Source organism: Drosophila ananassae, chromosome 2R (assembly GCF_017639315.1).
Source record: "Drosophila ananassae strain 14024-0371.13 chromosome 2R, ASM1763931v2, whole genome shotgun sequence".
In the NCBI taxonomy this organism is placed as follows: domain Eukaryota; kingdom Metazoa; phylum Arthropoda; class Insecta; order Diptera; family Drosophilidae; genus Drosophila; species Drosophila ananassae.
Genome location: NC_057928.1, coordinates 24,155,047 through 24,175,049, shown reverse-complemented (window position 1 = coordinate 24,175,049; position 20,003 = coordinate 24,155,047). Strand labels below are relative to the sequence as shown.

Genomic DNA, 20,003 nt, shown 5'->3' with positions numbered 1-20,003 from the left:
GACTGCATCTCCTCCGGATTCTCCCCTCATGTCTGAAATACCGTTTCAAGTTCACTTTGCATTCTGTCTGGATTGTCTGTCTATTTGACTGTTTTTCTTCCCCTTGTGCTATCGATTCGATTCGATTCGTTTCGGTGCTCCATAATACCACCTAAAGCCAATTTAACAGCACCAGTACTTGACCCGGACTTCAGTGTATCATAATAAAAGCTATAATTTCAGCAATCTAGAAGCACCGGACACAAACAAACAAAGGCTTAGCTTGGAGTGCGGCTCTGTTCGATTTTGAAATAATAGTTAATGGCCGTAAAATTATACGGCACGGACAAGTGTCCTTTGGATAGTCTTTGGCTTTTGCGGTAGAGTCAGAGAGTTTGCTGCAATAATCGTTTTGCGGTTGACAGTTTCCTTCGGCAAGATGATTATTACAAATAATCATATAGTGCGTTTCCGTATAGTGGAAATACTGGGAGCGTTAATTTCTAAAATGCCGGGCAGAAGTTCTATCAGTTGTGTGATAGGATCAAGGATACACATGGGGAAACGGTGGAAGTATCTTTAAAATTCACTCACTTCCAAATGAAGATGCTTTAAAATATATTTTCTGTGCAAAATATTAAGAGAATGACTGTATAATCCCGAGCAAGTAGCAATAATCTTGATTAGTTTTCTCAGTCTCCGAAACGGTAACAGAGAACATTTAAAGGAATGCCAAATGAAGCCTTTTCCATAGTATTTATGCAAAGCGCTACAACATCAATTCATTAAGGAAACACAAATAATTTTCAATTTAGCAGCAGGCGAAACAGGACTTAAGCTCACCCGAAATGATTGAATATTCTAAACCAATTTTATACCGATTCCATCTCACTTGTTTGACCCCAAGCACTTGGCCCATGTCCATCCATCATATCCACCGGTCGGCCCGAGGGAAACTCAAAGTATTTTCCGAGTATTTGATACGTCTCTATCATGGGGTATCACATTCATATACGACGAGTGTACGTTGCTGTTGTTGTCATTGTCTTAACCTATGTCAGGGTGTCGATGTTCCCGGGAATGTGTGGAGAATTTTCAGCTCGGGACAGGCTCTTAAAATGACCATAAAGCAAATTGTGAAAAATTATTGTGTATATAAAATTTAATGACATGTCAAAAAGGATATCCGGCATACGCTGCTCACTTTTGTTGCTGGGTTCGTTGTTGTTGTCACTGTTCGTTGACGAGCTGGACAAATGGCCAAGGTCCTGTGGCCATCAGATCTTCGTGGGCGGACGTGTAATGTCCTGTAAGTCCTGCCACACATGACTCTGACAATTTTAGTCTAGTTGCCGGCGTATTTGTATTTACTTCTTTGTGTCCGAGCAAAAGCCAAAGCAATGGCACAAGCAACACCAACAGCGAGACACATAATCAAGCGCAACTTTATTATTTCGCCCCAGCAACCAGGGGGCTATGGGATGAAGGGGCACTGGGCTGGGGTTATTTTTATGCCCGGCTCAGCTCTATATGCTTATACATACATATAGCTGTCTGTGGTGCGGTCTTTATGCCCGTCATCATTATGCTCTCGCCTTGGCTTGTTCGCCATTTGCCATGTTCCGAGCTGCACATTTTATAGTTTTCAAAAGTCACAAAAATGTCAATTGCTTGTCTTGCTTCTCCGCCTCGGCCCCCACCGACGGCCAAATGGCATTGAATAAATTATATTGTGGTCATAAAGTTGCTGCACCATGTTTACCACACAGTGAGAGATATAGCCATGTCCATGTCCATGTCCCTGCAGAGAAAAAAATTGTTATCCAAATAATTTGTGGGTGTAAGAAAGGGAATTTAACATGTTTAAGCCATGCAACGTGTAAGGTCCTTAAATCTGTCCATTTTTTATTGAAATTTTGCTAAAGCCTGCTGTTTTAGTTCTGATGTCATTATAGTGTTTCCTGGTATTTGAACCTCTTATCCTTCCTCCGAAATCGTTCCATTTCCATGTCGGCTAATACCAACAAAAACAAGCCAATAAGTGACAAAAATTGATTTCAGCTCGACTGTTGGATCAACAAATTACACCCACTTCAGTAATGAGAGGCCATTAAATGATAAATTATGGCTGGCAGTCACATGAACTTTTTGAATTTTAATCAAGCTAAAATTTCCAGCCAGTTGCCATCGGGTCAGGGTCGAAGGCCATAATTTCACTTTCATTACAGCCGCTGCTCCTTGGAATGTCCTGTTAATGTGCCATGCTCGAGTGGAGCATAAATCTATTCATGCGGTCCTCCGCAGCTCGAACCCTTGGTAATTGAAAATATTTGAAATAATTCATAAAATTTTTATGTGATTTGCCCCCCAAAAAATGAAACTATAGTTGGATGTGGGTCCTGTCTGGAGTTATCGGATCGTATAATTTAGCGCAGATAATTGTTTTAATGATGTCATAATTTCGGCATGATGGCGTGCTTACAAAATGGCTCCAACTGATTTATGCTGCCCCACAGCCCTTCTTCTCCAGAGATTTGTGGGCCGCTGCCCAGTCCCTCGAGTGGTGGCGTCAGGCCGGGGGCTGTGCACTTGTAGATACCACAGATAGTGGCATACGTAACCAGTTTGCCGCTCGACAAAAGAGTAAATAACGGCATTGTATGATTTATGTGTCCGAACGAAAGGCAACAAAATGGTTCACAGTCAAAAAAACAATTGTCTTTTATCTATTGAGTGTATTTTGAACACAACTTCAGGCTCCAAACTATTTATAGAACAAACATTAAAATAGAATTAAAAATAAAGCATCACGCTGATATACATTTTGTGTATCCATCTTTGAAGTTTTCGCTATTTGTTCCCCCAAACAACATACATATTATTGCATAGTGTAGGAGACCCACTACCTGACCCCGGGCAATGAGAGCCGGACCACCTGAGTGCCCGAATAGAGCCGAATCAAGTAATATCGCTGACGGGTGTCCCTGCTCCACATCTGGCAGGCGAGATTGTGTGGGCGCTAACCACTTGAAAACGTTAAATAAGTTGTCTAACCACACATTAAACCAATTTGGCACTGCGCTGGCCGCCAGTCTGGCACCTTGCTGTTTGCCAGGTCCTGCCCGACTCCACCTACTTTTCGTCCTTTTTTCGGATACGCCCTCCCGAGTCCGAGTCCCTGGCTGCCATAAATCATAGGGCGACCCACGTATGCGACTGCTTGGGCTAGGGGATCGATAAATTATTATTAGTTGGTCTGTCCAACGGTCCCGCCCCGTTCCCCCACCCGCTCGTTGGAGGCGCGTGCAAAGGAAGTTGTTAGATCCTGGCCGAAATCCTTGCTCGCTGCGGTTCAAATGCCTTTTAACTTAACAACTTTTTTTCCTTGCTGCTGCCAACACCAAACAACGTCCCACGCCCACACACATTCTCACAAATCAATGGGTGACTTTGTTCCTAGCGGGAGGGCCAAAGGATGGGAAGACTACGGTGGCAACCAGGGCAGACCCTTGGCGTTGTGTGTAAAGTGGACTTGACATGAGATTAACATCTTCAAAAGCATAGCTTAAAGTATTTGCTAGAGTTCGCCGAAGTTGCGCTGGTTACGAACAAGGTGCCAGGACCTATGACCTGGACGGGATCCGGTCGAATCGAGTCCTGGCCAGCAGTCTGACCCTTCACCTCATCCCGTTCTCCGACCTTTTTGGATAATTGCGTTCTTGTGCGCTGAGCCATGAGCTTAACTGTTGCTGTCATAACTAAGCGAAAAGGTGCACAATTTATGGAATCGAGTCCGGCTTCTACTCCCAACAGGTTAGCATTTAGCCAAAGAGGAGAGCTCTAGATTATGGTATAACAATTTTTGTTGGATTTATTCGCTGATTTCAATCGTTAAATAATAGAAAAACTTATGTCCTAGTAGGTTGGTGGGTGCTACAATCGTGAGCGGGTAGATCAGGTACAAATTCGAAAGAAGGCACTGCCACAGGCATTCCAGCTTACAGAGCACGGCGGTGACGCAGCTTCAGGCGGCGGACAGTCTTGTATTGGTAACCATCGGCAGCAAGAACAGCGGAATCCTGGCTAGCTTCTTCAACGGGAGCTTCCTCGACAGGAGCATCGGCAACAACTTCCTCAGAAGGGGGCAGGTACTCGTTAGCGATCTCGGAGACATCACGGCGTTGACGGTACTTAAGACGACGGACAGTCTTGTATTGGTAACCATCGGCAGCAAGAACAGCTGAATCCTGGCTAGCTTCTTCAACGGGAGCTTCATCAATGGGAGCCTCGGTGGCAACCTCCTCAGATGGGGGCAGGTACTCGTTGGCGATCTCGGAGACATCACGACGCTGGCGGTACTTTAGACGACGGACAGTCTTGTACTTGTAACCATCAGCAGCAAGAACGGCAGAATCCTGGCTGGCCTCTTCGACGGGAACTTCCTCAACAGGAGCGTCGGCAACAACATCCTCAGTGGGGGGCAGGTACTCGTTGGCGATCTCGGAGACATCACGGCGTTGACGGTACTTCAGACGACGGACAGTCTTGTATTGGTAACCATCGGCAGCAAGAACAGCTGAATCCTGGCTAGCTTCTTCAACGGGAGCTTCATCAATGGGAGCCTCGGTGGCAACCTCCTCAGATGGGGGCAGGTACTCATTGGCGATCTCGGAGACATCACGACGCTGGCGGTATTTCAGACGACGGACAGTCTTGTACTTGTAACCATCAGCAGCAAGAACGGCAGAGTCCTGGCTGGCCTCTTCGACGGGAACTTCCTCAACAGGAGCGTCAGCAACAACCTCCTCAGATGGGGGCAGGTAATCGTTGGCGATCTCGGAGACATCACGGCGTTGACGGTACTTCAGACGACGGACAGTCTTGTATTGGTAACCATCGGCAGCAAGAACAGCGGAATCCTGGCTAGCTTCTTCAACGGGAGCTTCATCAATATGAGCCTCGGTGGCAACCTCCTCAGATGGGGGCAGGTACTCATTGGCGATCTCGGAGACATCACGGCGTTGACGGTATTTCAGACGACGGACAGTCTTGTACTTGTAACCATCAGCAGCAAGAACGGCAGAATCCTGGCTGGCCTCTTCGACGGGAACTTCCTCAACAGGAGCGTCGGCAACAACCTCCTCAGATGGGGGCAGGTAATCGTTGGCGATCTCGGAGACATCACGGCGTTGACGGTACTTCAGACGACGGACAGTCTTGTATTGGTAACCATCGGCAGCAAGAACAGCGGAATCCTGGCTAGCTTCTTCAACGGGAGCTTCATCAATAGGAGCCTCGGTGGCAACCTCCTCAGATGGGGGCAGGTACTCATTGGCGATCTCGGAGACATCACGACGCTGGCGGTATTTCAGACGACGGACAGTCTTGTACTTGTAACCATCAGCAGCAAGAACGGCAGAATCCTGGCTGGCCTCTTCGACGGGAACTTCCTCAACAGGAGCGTCGGCAACAACCTCCTCAGATGGGGGCAGGTAATCGTTGGCGATCTCGGAGACATCACGGCGTTGACGGTACTTCAGACGACGGACAGTCTTGTATTGGTAACCATCGGCAGCAAGAACAGCGGAATCCTGGCTAGCTTCTTCAACGGGAGCTTCATCAATAGGAGCCTCGGTGGCAACCTCCTCAGATGGGGGCAGGTACTCGTTGGCGATCTCGGAGGACATCACGACGCTGGCGGTACTTCAGACGACGGACAGTCTTGTACTTGTAACCATCAGCAGCAAGAACGGCAGAATCCTGGCTGGCCTCTTCGACGGGAACTTCCTCCACTGGAGCGTCGGCAACAACCTCCTCAGATGGGGGCAGGTACTCGTTGGCGATCTCGGAGACATCACGACGCTGGCGGTACTTCAGACGACGGACAGTCTTGTACTTGTAACCATCAGCAGCAAGAACGGCAGAATCCTGGCTGGCCTCTTCGACGGGAACTTCCTCAACAGGAGCGTCGGCAACAACCTCCTCAGATGGGGGCAGGTACTCATTGGCGATCTCGGAGACATCACGACGCTGGCGGTACTTCAGACGACGGACAGTCTTGTACTTGTAACCATCAGCAGCAAGAACGGCAGAATCCTGGCTGGCCTCTTCGACGGGAACTTCCTCCACTGGAGCGTCGGCAACAACCTCCTCAGTGGGGGGCAGGTAGTCATTGGCAATCTCGGAGACATCCCGGCGCTGGCGGTACTTCAATCGGCGCACGGTCTTGTAGCGGTATCCATCTTCTCCCACAGCGGCGGAGTCTTGCAATGGGGCGATCTCATCAAGAGGAGCTCCAGGAGCAACTGCGTCCGCCGGCGGGAGGTACTCGCCCACGATCTCGGAGACGTCGCGACGGTGCCTGGCTTGTTCGACAGGAATCACTGCAGCCGTCGCGGCGGCAATAAAGATGCACGCTATAAAAAGTTTCTGCAAGCGGGAAAGAAACAGTTAGGTAAAGGTTATCCTGTAGGTCCTGCTCCTGTTTGGGTATTCACCATTGTGGTATAGATCTCCAAGCTAATTGCTGTGACGATGGAATCTATGGGTCGAATGATTAATCGTCCAATTTGTCGGCATATTTATACGCTCTAATGTTTGCCGGGCCGCGCTTGGCTAAAACGAACAACGAGAGGGAGCTTTGTTTGCCAGCAAACAGCAGCGGAAACCGAAACCGATTCCGAATCCGAATACGAATCTGAATCGGTAACAAAAACAATGAACCTGGCCAAAGCCCCAACATGCGCCACTCGAGCCCTCAAGTGCCCCCCGTCTCCTTCTCCCAGTTACGTAGATGTCTTGAGATTGGGTCCATTTGGAAGCTGGTTTACAGTGGGTTATACTTGAATTTTATAAGTAAAAAAGAGCATAAATTAAATAGAAAATTTATGAATATGATAGATTATACATTGGTTACAGATTGATAGTTTATCTATAATGGTTTTACGATGCATTAATAATAGTAAAGTAATATTCAGGCTTAAGTTTCTATCAAATATTGTAGATGTTATGTATTTCTTTACACATTTAATTTATTTTATGTCCAAGAATGGATTTTAAATGAGGGATTGATTATTTTTTCTATAATCTAATAGCTCTATATGATTTTAACCCCTAATACGTGCATTTAACCCATAGTGCTCAGGTGGAGGTGGCCGTTGAAGAGTTGCCCAGTGCGGAACTAAATATCTAAATGCTCGGCGTTTCGCTTTCGTTTGCCGTTCGCTGCTTCGATTCGATCCGATTGATATTGCTTCTGCTACTCCTATATGGCCATATCTCTGGCTTCACGGTCAAGAGCGAGCGTCGGGCCCTCTTAACAAGATCTAATGCAAAAACCCAAAACTATTTGAACATTTTAATGACACCATACTCGCACAGCATGGGCATTTATTAATAGTTTCGAGCGTTAATTTCTCAAGTGGCTATCGGTAATTTGCGTACTACTATAACATAAGTATAATGCCCAAAGACGGATGGAGTTCAACGAACCGCTCAAGACTGGTGGCCTGCAAAGGTCGCACGGGCCGCACGATCGCACAGCTGTTTGATTTGTTTTGCCAATATATTTAACGTTTATTTGACAAAGAAAAGTTACTACATTTTTATAATTAACTTGGATAGAGGAGAAATATTAATGAAGTATTTTGTAGCGGAAAAATAAAACGTATATTTTTCATTCTCAACTGGGATGCTGCGAAACGTAATTCCACTGAATGAGTTGCAAATTGTGTTGTGACCGGAAAATCATTTTGAAAAGGCAAAAAGTAAATAATAATTCCAGTCAACACTCATATCCAGTTCTATTTGCTGTTCTGTGTGAATGCGAAAGGCTTAATTATTATATCGTATTAATTTTTTCGTACGCATTTAATAACGTCTCTGGATCCAAGGCTAATCGGAGTATTTTATGGACACAGGTGCGAAGGCTTAGCCATAATGTATACACACATCCGACAGTTTAATATCAAAGATTTCTTCGAAAGTATGTTCCTTGGGCTAAGGACGAGACGAGACATGAAAATAAGCAAGGAGCAGGAGCAGGACCAGAAGCAGGAGCAGGAGTAGCTTACAAGTTCGAAGCATGTTATGCGCTGCCGAAAAACTTTGGCTATGAAATTCATAAACTTGGCAAAACAAGCTGTTCGCTGGGAAAAGAGGAAAAAGTGGCGGGTGGTTGTGGTAACTTTTCACAAATCATGCATATGATGTCGGGGCACTTTCACTTCGCCACTCCCGCGGGTCCCCTCTCGCGTTGTCCTTGGACTAATTAAAGAGACAAAATTGTGCAAGTATCTTTGTTTTTTTTTTAATGTTTGGCGAGGGAGGGGCACTCACACCGCTCCAAGACTCAAGAGTCATCGTCATCTTGAGGTTTGGTCTGGCCCAAAATGTGTGTCAAGTGGCAGCGAGTGCAAAACAAAGCAAATGGGGTGTGCAATCTGGTGTAAACAACCATAAATTTTGCGAGCTTTGCGTTTCGGTTTCATCTGGAGTCGGAGATGGTGCTGGTACATGGATGTTGCTACGGAGACTCAACTATTGCCCTCGTAAAGGAGCCAAAAGTGTCCCACATCCACCCGATAGCAAGCAGCGCCATCTTTATCGCAATCATTCACATCGCCACTTGTGAAAACATGCCAAACCATAGAGTTAAGGATGCTAATATAGTGGAGTTCCCTTAAAAAGAATTTAAGAATAAAATTAAGAATATCTAATATATAAGCTTTATTTAAGTAGTTTTCAATGCTTAAAAAATATTTATTTAATAGAATCTTAGTAAATATATGACAAATCTGCAAATTTTTTTTTAAGTTATAAAAAATGGGATTAAGTCCCAGTCAGTAAGTGGTTTTTATCATTTTTGGTAAAGTACTTTTTAAATTCAATAAACAACCGCGAAGAATATAATTTTTTTCCACTCGAAAAAACCCCTACGCAAATTTAAAATTCAGCAGATGGCCGTTGAAGTTATGGAAGTTGGACTGTGTTTTTCGGCGGATTTTGTTTCGTACTAATAGTATGTAGCGAAGCATGAACATCCGATGACACATTATAATATGTATAAACGATGTTTTATGACAATCAATTTGTTTCAATTCAATAGGCACCACCCGCCACATGAGTGTTCGGGTGGCGGTGTCATGGTCTCATTTATGTGATTATTTGATTTGTGTTTTGACGTTGATACTCGCACACAAAACAGATTTCTGGTTCTCTTTCTGTCCTGAATCAGAGTCAGAATCAGAGCCTGGAACTCTCGCATAACGAATTTTATGAACTAGAAAGTATCATTAATTTAATACGCATTCGCAAAGGCAAACAAGCACATGATATGGATGGGAATTGCGATATTGGGAGTGGGGAAAGTGGAGTTGCGATGGAAATCAAGGGATGTGGCCGTTAGTTATGCTCTTCTGATCATTGTAATGTAAATACGGCCAGACCCCGGCCCAGCCGCGTGCAATCATAAATAAACATTCGACACAAACACAATAAATGTCAAAAAGTTTCGCCATTATCCGCTCGCCAGTTAATATCCTTGTCGCTGTTGTCAGCGTCGTCATCGCGTCGTTGTCGTCTTGAAAACAGCGAAGAGCGCTTTATTATTTTAATGATTTCGCAATGGCCCCATCCCGTGTCCTGTAGCGTGCTGTCCTGTCCTGGAGCTCCTCTGCTGCTGGTCCTGTGTCGTGGTCCTGTGGCATTGTGTTTACATTTGTAATTCAATTCGCGGCCACCTCCTCCTCCCAAAAAAATAACCGCTCACCAACTCCGTCCGCTTGTTATTATTTTACATGTCGTTCGCTGGTTCACTATAATTTATTAGCAATTTGCATAATTTTCTTTTGTAAAGCATTGCCTCTGTTTTCCGTTGCTTTTAGTGCTGACATCGCGCCGTCAACTCTTTTGGGCCAGTGTTATGCAAATTTCCCGGCCGTAATACCCATTCTTCCATGGCTTCCATCCAAGTTTAAAGTACGGTTATGCTCGATCGTTATCAATGGGCGTTTTGTTGCTCCGATTATTGCCCCTGAAATCGCCACGAAGTTTGCATTCACAGCTGCCGATACAACCCAAGACAAGGTCGCAGATCGCTGGGTTAAGTATTTCGACAAAGACATTTGTAGATTCTAATTTTCAAAGAGAGGTGATATTAAATACGCATTTATATTTGTCTAAAAATAAATTAACTTATTTGAAAAAAAGCTATCCTAATACCTCTAACTAATGTACTTTAATAGTCTGATGGAAAGAGGTTAATTACTTGGCTCGAAGGACCGAAAAAGCAAAGAAAGAACAAAGGCATCACATTTACCTCTTAGTGTTTAAAAAATGCTTTTATTTTTCCCATTGCTTAGCTTCTTCCACTTTTCTGAACTTTTGCTGTATAAACAATTAAAAATTAATTTTAAAACTTTTGGCCAAAGATAAACGAAGGATAACGGTGAGCGAGGAATCAAGTGGTAGAGTAGGCGAAGTCTCCCTCGTTTGGATCCTGTCAGCTCATTAAACCTGCCACATGGTCCTGCGGTTGTGTTTTCGGTCGAACTTTCCAAAGAAGAAACGCCTGTCTGGATCATTACGCAATCTTGAGGGCAACTACTTACTTGGCCAGATGCTTTGAAGTCGCTTTTAAATGGGCCAAATCAAACTAAGCGAAACTATTTAAAATACCATTTACTGTTAATCAATCGACGCTCTCGGAAACGGATGAGTTTTCTAATTAGGCGACCGGCAACAGCACAACTCCGCAGGGCCACCCACTTCGGGGGCCCCAAAGTGTATAGACTCGGGTCAACGTTATTTCATAAACACGCTCAAGTGATTCGGCAAACTTACCCGGGGCCAGGACCTGAGGGCGCTGAGGCCGGAATGCGACCATGCCTGATTGGCCGGAGAATCGCAGGCTCAAAGCTCCGGCTTGAGCCTGTCTGTTTACCCTGCTTGCCTGCTTGCTTGGCAAAATCAAAGGCAAAGGCGGAGGCAAGGCAAAGGCAAAGGTCTCCGGGTCCACTGTTTGACTTGAAGGTATTAGAAACTAATTTGTACAGCAGCCAAAGCGGCCGCAGTGGCCAAAGCTAACCAGGATACAAACAACAATTGTTTGCCCGTCCATCCATCTATCCCGGGCTTTGGACATAGCCATATCCCATGGCCCATTCCCAGACAGCCATCCACTTTTGGGCTTTTGGCCCTTTGTTTAGCCCTGGAGCAGCAGAAGACAATGAGCAAAAAATCCAAAGGCAAGCCAAATCCCCAACAATACCACCAACAGCAACATCACCAGATGGCTAAATCATATGGCCAAAAAAGGACTCTGGTTGTGTTTCGTTTCGACTCGCCTCGTTTTTAAGTCGCTTGCGGCTTAAATTTTCTTAAATGCTACATTGTTTCTGGCGTAGACAGGAAGAAAAAAGCAACTGTCATCCGACCCGGACATGCCAGCCTTTTTATGGTTTAGCTAAACAATCTCCTCACAAGTAAATATTTTCGGGCATAAGGCAAATGCAAAACTCTTGAATGAACTCCTGAATGGAGTCCTCCGGCTTCTGGCCAAGTACATTTATCGTTAAGCCTGGAAAACCATAACAATTTCGTGTTGGAAATTTTGAGCTACGCATTGCAGAATTTATTCACACATACTCCGAGCCAAGGCAAAAATAACACCCACATGGAAACACATAGTTGGGCATCATGGTTTATCCGTCAGATATTCGCACAAATATTACTCGGGCCGAACATTTTATCAGACTTTGCAGAATGTGCTTTGCTAAGCAGACTTTTGTTACTGCAGCACACTATCCTTACTGTGTGTTTTGGATTATTTAATATAAAATTTAATTTAAAAAATACAAGTAGAATTTTCTTCTTTAAAAAGTCGATTTGGAGCTCTATATTTTTTCTCTATAAATCCATAACTTTGCCATTCTGTTAACATTATTTTCATATATAATTTTACTTTTTATCAAATGTCACTCGATCAGTCTTGTGTCGTAGGACGCCAGACTGAACAGTATTTGAAAAAAACTAGCATTGATGATTGTTGACATTTAACATAAATATGAATGAGTGCCCGGTAGATTTCAGTAACCAATTTTTTAGTAAATCGACAGGCTGGAAAAAATAGTTGCAAATTGTTATGATTAATACGAGTATGATCTGGCCCGATTTTTCATTATGGGCATTAAATTTTTGCACACTTTTAATTTAATTGAATTTCGCTTTATTTTTTATCGCGCGGCTCCAAAGCTAATTTACGATTGCTCAATGCGGCATGTAATTGCATACAAAAGCCTTTAATGATGGCCCGTTGTGCGCAGAGATGCTGTATCTGCATCCGTGTGTATATCGGCATCTGTATCTGCATCTATGGGCATAAAGTGATTGTATTTCGCATTTTTTGTTCATTTTTTTTTTTGTGTTCTACCCACTTTGACATTTCATAATTATATTCATTATTAATGATAACAAAAGCGCACGTCCCCCCGTCGATGGGGAAGCAGAAGAAATATTAGCAATGAAAATTGATTAAAATTTAAGCGCAGACCGATAATTAACCAGTCATAAATATAGACGTGATTTAAGCCATTGGCTTTAACTACCGCTGATATATCTCAAGCCGCAAATCGCTTGACTTCCGAAACTGCAACTGCCCCCTTGCGTGTGTCTTTCATCTTGGAACCAATTAGCGACCGGGAATTAAGTGCTCATCAGCCGTCTGCCTGGGCAACTTAATCCCAATCCATACCCAATCCCAACCCCATTCCATTCCCATTTCCATCCATGCATAATAGAGCCAGCGCGAATTAGTCAGACGCTGGGCAAACTTAGCTGGATGTCGGTTTTGTTGGCGTGACGTCGTAAACAGAGCTGCAAATGCGACGCAACATGCACGAAGGACAGCCAGACAGGAGCTAGGATCTGCTGGACAAACGGTACAGCGGTCTGGCCATGGAGCTGGCGGATGGAGGATGGAGGTGCTCCTCCTGGACTCCTGGCAATTTGAACTCCCAGTTTGGTCGCACGATTAATCGTCGTTGCAAATTGTTGGCACGTTTTCAATTGACAACCAAGTGCGTTGCACGGCAGCGCCAACCCCTAATTTGCACCATGACCCAATCCAACCCAGTCCACCCCATTTCCTACCCCCCATCCTCGACCCGGGTTGCGTGTAAATCACACGGTGTTTGCTCTTGCTCCTGTTGCATCTTTTACGTGCGTCCTGATGCCTGATATGCGACACTGCCACTGGCCTTCTTATCCTTTGCCCCTTCCCAATCTCTGGGGGTGGCCGCCCCTGCCCCCGTTTACGTGTGACAGGCCGTTTTAAAACGCCGACCACGACGCCTCTGTCGTTTATTTTGAATGTAATTTTTCAAGTCGCGACGTCTTCCAGCGCTACCCATTAATCACGTGGACAAAATGCGATTCTCCATGCCAACAAACAGCAAAAAAAAAGTCGGAATCGAGGCAAATAAACAATGGGGCTGGAGGCAGGGAAAAGCGGACAGAGAAAGGTATAAAAGGAAGAAAGAGAGCGAAAATAAAAAAGAAACTTTTCCTTGACGAGGCAGTTCTTTAATTATACTCTACCATTGAGGTGTACAAAGAGAATACTTTGTCCAAGCTAAACAAATTTTAAACACGTAAAATCATACATAATTTCAACTTTCATTTAAGGCACATATAAAATTGAATAATTTAAGCTCTATATATTTTGCCATATAAACTTTTCATGTTTTCCATTTACTCAAATGTCATTGGTTTATTTATGATTTTTTCTACCAAGATTTATAACTCCTTTGTGTTCGAAAAGGCGCACATCCGATATCGAATTTCATATCTTGCCTCACACTTGAAAACTTTCGTTCCCAATAGCACTCGCACGAGTTTAGGATACCCTCGGAGTTAAGCTTCTTAGGGTATGATTTGATTCGACTTATTTCCGTTCTGGGGAAAAGTGTTGCATACTCGCAGGCTCCAGACTTTTGTTGCTGCTCGTTGACTCTGTTAATAATGATGTTGTAGCGCGCCTCCCCTCTCGGCTTGGATATATTATATTTAGCAATGGGGTCACGTGACTGACAGCCGTCGCATTACGGCCCTTTGTCTGCCGGATCGGAGGCCCAACCCCGAAACTTCCTCCCACCCGCAATGACAAACTAAATGCAATTTGATGCGTGTCATGCCCCCCGGACTCGAGTCCGGAATCGAATCGAATCGATGCGAATGGGGTCGAAAATGCGTGGTAATCATTATTTGTGACAATTGACGAGGCAATTCAATTTTTTATTTGCTCACTGAGCCAAGATCAGGCTTCTCTAGCTGTGGCAGTTAATAAATATTTGTCACACAGGGCTCTGGATGCACTGCAATCCACGTTAGTTACTCTATGGCCTCGAATCCTGATCCCCGCAGGACCTGTCGGTGGCACCTGCATTGCGTTGGAATCGCAATTGCTTAGGCACGTGACAGGCGCGAGCTGGATGACCTGGTTGCTTGATCCCGGCCCGCAGGATTCACACGACTGTCAGCTCACTCGCTAACACTGTTCCGCGTGTGTGGCAGCAACCGCATTCACCAGCACCCTCAAAGTTGGCCAAAGTTGAATGCCTTTTGATTCAAATGGAATACCGCAACGGCTAGGCGACCACAATTGCCCATTAATCAAATTTCCAATTAATTTGCCACAACTAATTGTTGCGCTAATTGCAAGTGCATCGACATCTTCATCAAGATATTGTATTCCAATTCCGAATCAAATTCCATTTCCATGCATAATCACCAAATCGGCTCACGACTCTTATAAAATGAATTCCCCCACTGATTCTCCGTTGGGAGCCAGCCCTATTAGATGCCCACAACATGCTGGCAATATTATTTTTCATCATTGTCAACACATAATCAGGTTCATTGACGAGACCTGCCTGTCTCATGCTTCTCCAGCTCAGGCTCCTCTTTTCAGACAGACAGGATAATAAATGCACAGAATGCCAGGAGCTCTAGGACCAGTTTTTATGCAGTTGTTGAGCTTTATTGGAAAATGTGTGCACAATTCGAGAAAAGCTGCCGCGTATCCTACCTGGCAAACTGTGCACTGCGAAAATAGATTTCAATATTATAGTAAATTATAGTTAGTTATAGTTCTGTACATTTTTATACCCTTGCAGAGGGTATTATAATTTTGGTCAAAAGTGTGCAACGCAGTGAAGGAGACATCTCCGACCCTATAAAGTATATATATTCTTGATCAGGATCACCTCCTGAGTTGATATGAGCATGTCCGTCTGTCCGTCTGTCCGTCTGTCCGTCTGTCCGTCTGTCTGTCTGTCTGTCTGTCTGTCTGTCGGTTTCTACGCAAACTAGTCTCTCAGTTTTGGAGCTATCGAGTTGAAACTTTGCACACACCCTTCTTTCCTTTGCAGGTAGTATATAAGTCGGAACGGCCGGGATCGGTCGACTATATCCTATAGCTGCCATATAACTGATTGATAGGAAATGCCATAACTTTGGTGTTTTTTAAGTTAGAGGGACTTTCCACACATATTATATTTGACCAAAATATCTTATGTACAAAATTTCATAAGGATCGGCCGACTATATCCTATAGCTGTCATAGAACGATCAAAATTGGCATAACTTTGGTGTTTTTTAAGTTAGAAAGATGGGATTTGGTACAGATTCTATTTTGTGAAAAACAATCCGATCTGCCAATTTTTATAAGGATCGGCCGACTATATACGATCCGCTATATATTTAATAATATAAGATGCGTGGCGCCACCTAGCGGACTGCGACTGAACTGCAAGGGTATATCAACTTCGGCTCCGCCCGAAGTTAGCTTTCCTTTCTTGTTTTTTGTAATTTAATGTTTAAGAAAACTTCCCAATTATACCTCAATAAACTATAAACTTTATTAAATGCCCTCAGATTACCCAATATAGTTTCCCATTTTATTTAGAGAAATTCAAAATTACAATCGAAGTTGTAAGGTTACAAGATCCGATAAGAAAGTAACTAGCAACGTTGAAATCGAAAAAATGGCGACCATTAACACCGATAAAGTTAAAAAGCTTTTTATGTTCTACCATCTCTATGACTACCTTTTTTCTGAAAATGTTTCCCCTATTTGTTTCGAAGCAAATGTACTTAGTTATTCCTGAAAATAATATTGGAAATACTTTAAAAGATCTGTATCACAATAAATACCACAATCCCTATGTGTATGCACTATTTCAACGGTTTTTATAATTTTTTGTAGTGTACCTTCTATTGCAGATATGTATGTACATATGTATGTATGTACAAGATGCTTTTCCAAAGCCAGACACAAATATCAAATATTATCGGGAGAAGCTGAGCACGTTGATAGACGAGCCATTGACGGAGTGCCAGCGTAGCTGCCACCTTAGTAGCCTCCCGAATCCCTATGCTCCTTGCCAGCCGGTCCCGGTTGCCGGGCTACACGTACGCCCCCAATCCTGCCCCGAATGCCATCGGTTGCCATGGTTGTGGCCATGCCCATTGTCTGGGCCTCGACGTTGTTTGTAAACATTTCACGTTCGTTGCTGGCCCGCAAATATTTCGCTGCCGCTGTGTAAACTTTTGCCATCCGAGATGTAATTTTTTCATCCTCCATTTTTTTTAGAGCTGGAAAAGTATGCCCCGCAAAGAGTGAAACAAATGAGAGCAGACTAGAAATCGTGTTTCGTTGTGTTGGGTTTGAATACAATTCGTTAGCAAACCGACATCGACGGAAGGATCACGCACACACCGATTCAAGTTAGAGCCGCAACCGAAAGGCTCCACCTCCAAGGACCCTTCCCGCATCAATCCATGACTCTGGCAGAATGCAGAAGAAGGTAGCGCCCGAGCGACGTCCGTACTGCGATCCGCGGCTGCAGGACGATAAGGTGAGGCGTCAAAGGACCCTCCACCTGCCGCGAAGCTCGCAGGCCCAAAAAAAGGGCGAAAAGCGGCAGCTGAACGACTGCCCCTTCTTCAGCTTGACGTATGGCTTTGATCAGCTGCCCCTCGATCCGGTGAAGGAGTTCCTGCAAGAGAAAATATGTGAGTATGTTTTTTTGTGAAGAAAGGACATATTTTGAAATCTCAAGAGCAGCACTCTTTTTTTAAAACAAAATTATCTCTGAAGAGAAAGGTTTATTTGTTTTTTAAGAAGTTTCACACAACCTTTTTTTTTCAAAAGCTCACATGCAAACTGACAGTATTGTTGGGGCTTGCAACCGTGAATTCGATTTCTTCTCGTACGATCTCGAAAACGTCAAGGAGAAGTATGACGAGTGCGACGACGACAGCCTGCAGGAATTGCAGCTGGAGGACATCGTGATGCCCGAGCAGTTCGAGGCCCTCCGTGACGCCAAGGATCACACCTATAACTTCGATTCCACGGGTGAGTGAAATTAGCCATATTAAAAGGTGTGGGCCAACCACAGCGACAGCGGACAATTAAGTGGAACAACATTTGCGCATTATTCTTGCTGCCGGGAGTGGGAGAGGCGCAAACAAATTGCCAGACATTTTGCGTTATTCAATGAGTGAGAACTTTACCGCAAAAACATAACACTTAATACTTTATTAAATGCGAAAACATGCCCTGGCCTCAGTCTCCTTCTCCCAGTTCCCAGTTCCCACTTCTCGATTCCTCCTCCTTGAATGGCTCTCCCACACCATGCCGGGCTCCACTCCCTCTGCGCAGCTCGTTGGAAAATTGTTCACCTGTAAACATAAAAATTTCAAACATTATCCTTTTAACATAAAATTTTATAACCGAAATGAGAAAAAAGGCAAAACCGAAAAACAAATGCGTATGACATTTATTTGAATATCCTCTGGGAGTGTAGGGCACTCGGGGGATGATGGGGGAGTGGCTGGTGCAGGGTCGGGTCCAAGGGCGGGTCGAATGACTCTCCAACATGTTTATCATAGTGTTTTATTTAGCATTTACATGGTACATTTTTCTGTTTCCTTTTTTTGCTTCAAAATACTCTACAAATTAAGGTGTCATTTTTTTTCTCTCATCACGGTATTAAAACGTTGTTTTAAATTTCAACTTTATTGAAAAAGTCATTTCCAACAATATATGTTCAAAAATTTATTCTGAATAGGAGATCCTTGAAAGTTGTTTACGTCACAAAAGAGTACTCGCACGTCCTTGATGGGTGCACAAACTTCGGTATCTCTCGTTTGTCTCGACTTCTGGCGCTAGTTTGTAATAAAAATGTTTCATTTTTGTGTCTAGTTTTTTAATATTTAATACCTGAATGGAAGCTCCCACCCAGTGGGATTGTGGGCGCGTAGCCTAATAAGGGAACATGTTACACAATGCCATAAAAGCGTGTTGCCCATAGACATTAGCATGCAAATGTGACAAACAAACCGATACGGCACAATAGTAGTTGCCGCTGATAGCGAGATGATGGCGCATCCTGACCCCAACCCTGGCCGATGATGCCCTGGGGGAATTCCCTTTGTGCCGGCCAGAAATGGAAATTAATTTCAGTTTAATCATTTAAGAATCGAACTTCACTGGCGTGACTTTTATTTAAAACAATTTCATGTTGCCCAAACAAGTTTATTTGCGTTTCCTCTCGGGCGCAGAGAAAGTCACGTCGAAAAGGGATAAAAGAAAGGGTAAAATCAAATTTACAAAGTGCAGACAGGCCGATATGATATATACATATATACGACCCCCACATATCAAGTTCGTGGACAAATATTAAATGCGATTTTCAATTTGTTTTTTTGCATTATATTTTACCTTTGGTTTGTTTTTTGCTTCCAGCTTGTAATCAATTTCCCTGGATTGACAAATGGATGACTGGCGGTAATAAATAAACGTTCATATTTATTCAGCGAACATTATTAAAAATTTGACATTTCCCCACCACTCCTTCCCCACCATATCATATTCCATACCATATTGACAGTGAAACCCAGCGAGCAGGAAGTCTATGAGATGACCACCCAACTCTTGGATATCTACTGTCAACGGAGAGTACGGATTTTTTTCCCGGACTGCGGCACAAAATCCGCGCTCTGGACAAATAAGCTGAGGCGGCTACACGGCTCTCCCTCGGAGCTAATCGGGGCCTACAGAACTCCCTCAGCGCGCCACCTGCGAGTCAACAATCTAAAAAAGGAGAAGAAAAAGGAAAAGTTCACGGTGGCCGATCACTACGCTTTTCGCACACCTCAAGGCAAGTACTTGACTCTTATTTTCCTGATTGGATTTAATTTGTTCATCACTATATTATTTTCAGAGTGTCGAAACGAGCTGGTAAGGGTGGGTAAAGTTATCGATGAGATGCTGAAACCCATTGTCAAAGCGGCCGAACATAATATTGGACATGGACTAAAAAGTACTCCCGATCCGAATTTGTGTAAAAATAAAAAAAAATATATCATCAACGGTTAGTTTTTCATTGAACATAATAGCTTTTGATGCTATCTGAAATTTCTTTAATAGAAAAAGAGAGATTGCCGACTGCAAAATAAAAGGATTCACCGCGCGGACTTTAAAACCAACGAAGAGTTTCTACACTGTCTCAAGAAGATGGAGGCCACGTGAGAATGCTTAAGGAATCAAATATATTTTCGGAATAATTAAAATAATTTTGTCTGCAGTCGTTTCCCCTATATGGCACCCCTGCAACCCGTGAATCCTGAGGAACAAAAACGTCAGATGATGGCCAAATATCTGGCTACGATGAAGGTTGCCAAAGCAAAGTTCACTCTGAAGATTGAAAAACGCTACATGTGTCTTATGAAAAGCGTGAGTTCCGCTGCGGGAAATAGTGTGGGGTGGGAAGTGTTGTGGGCTTTCATCCAGGTGGGGTCCACGTGTCGTTAAGTAATTGTGAATTATGCAACTGTCCAAACATATGCTAAAAAAGCTGGGAAACGAAAGCCAAATGCCCGGCCGCAATGACTCCCTGACCGAGACCATAAAAAACCCATCAAAAGTGAGAACCAGCGACGGGCGTAAATAAATTTTATCG

At 44.0% G+C, this 20,003-nt stretch overlaps 3 protein-coding genes and 1 long non-coding RNA gene across 4 annotated transcripts in view; 2 read left to right on the top strand and 2 right to left on the bottom strand.

The window, feature by feature from the left end:
• Positions 1 to 991: 991 nt before the first annotated feature.
• Positions 992 to 2,777, top strand: LOC26514558. Its single transcript, XR_001408813.3, has 3 exons — positions 992 to 1,288; positions 2,041 to 2,295; positions 2,366 to 2,777. It is a non-coding gene; the product is annotated as an uncharacterized LOC26514558 (long non-coding RNA).
• Positions 2,778 to 3,824: 1,047 nt separating this feature from the next.
• LOC6507341 (fibrous sheath CABYR-binding protein) lies at positions 3,825 to 6,542 on the bottom strand. Its single transcript, XM_032454848.1, is given in 3 exon segments — positions 3,825 to 5,660; positions 5,662 to 6,408; positions 6,477 to 6,542. Coding segments are annotated over 3 exon segments (2,433 nt in total). The 5' UTR covers positions 6,480 to 6,542; the 3' UTR covers positions 3,825 to 3,977.
• A 7,751-nt stretch (positions 6,543 to 14,293) lies between these two features.
• On the bottom strand, positions 14,294 to 16,507 carry LOC26514013. The gene is made up of 2 exons (XM_014910076.1): positions 16,454 to 16,507; positions 14,294 to 14,464 (listed from the first exon to the last, which is right to left on the bottom strand). The coding sequence occupies exons 1-2, from the start codon at positions 16,505 to 16,507 to the stop codon at positions 14,294 to 14,296; spliced, it is 225 nt and encodes a 74-aa protein (XP_014765562.1).
• A 114-nt stretch (positions 16,508 to 16,621) lies between these two features.
• Positions 16,622 to 20,003, top strand: part of LOC6507719 (dynein axonemal heavy chain 3) — a 34,018-nt gene continuing 30,636 nt past the window's right edge. The window contains 6 exon segments of the mRNA XM_044715096.1: positions 16,622 to 17,052; positions 17,192 to 17,395; positions 18,788 to 18,829; positions 18,933 to 19,202; positions 19,266 to 19,569; positions 19,630 to 19,777. Coding sequence (XP_044571031.1) covers positions 16,833 to 17,052; positions 17,192 to 17,395; positions 18,788 to 18,829; positions 18,933 to 19,202; positions 19,266 to 19,569; positions 19,630 to 19,777 — 1,188 coding nt within the window. The 5' untranslated portion in view covers positions 16,622 to 16,832.

Bases quoted from the DNA above. Each gene is read 5' to 3' on its own strand.
- LOC26514013 (XM_014910076.1), bottom strand. From the start codon at position 16,507: ATGGGCATGGCCACAACCATGGCAACCGATGGCATTCGGGGCAGGATT. The intron at 14,465-16,453 runs GTACGTGTAGCC...CAGGTCATCCAG, and splicing joins TTCGGGGCAGGATTGGGGGC to CTCGCGCCTGTCACGTGCCT.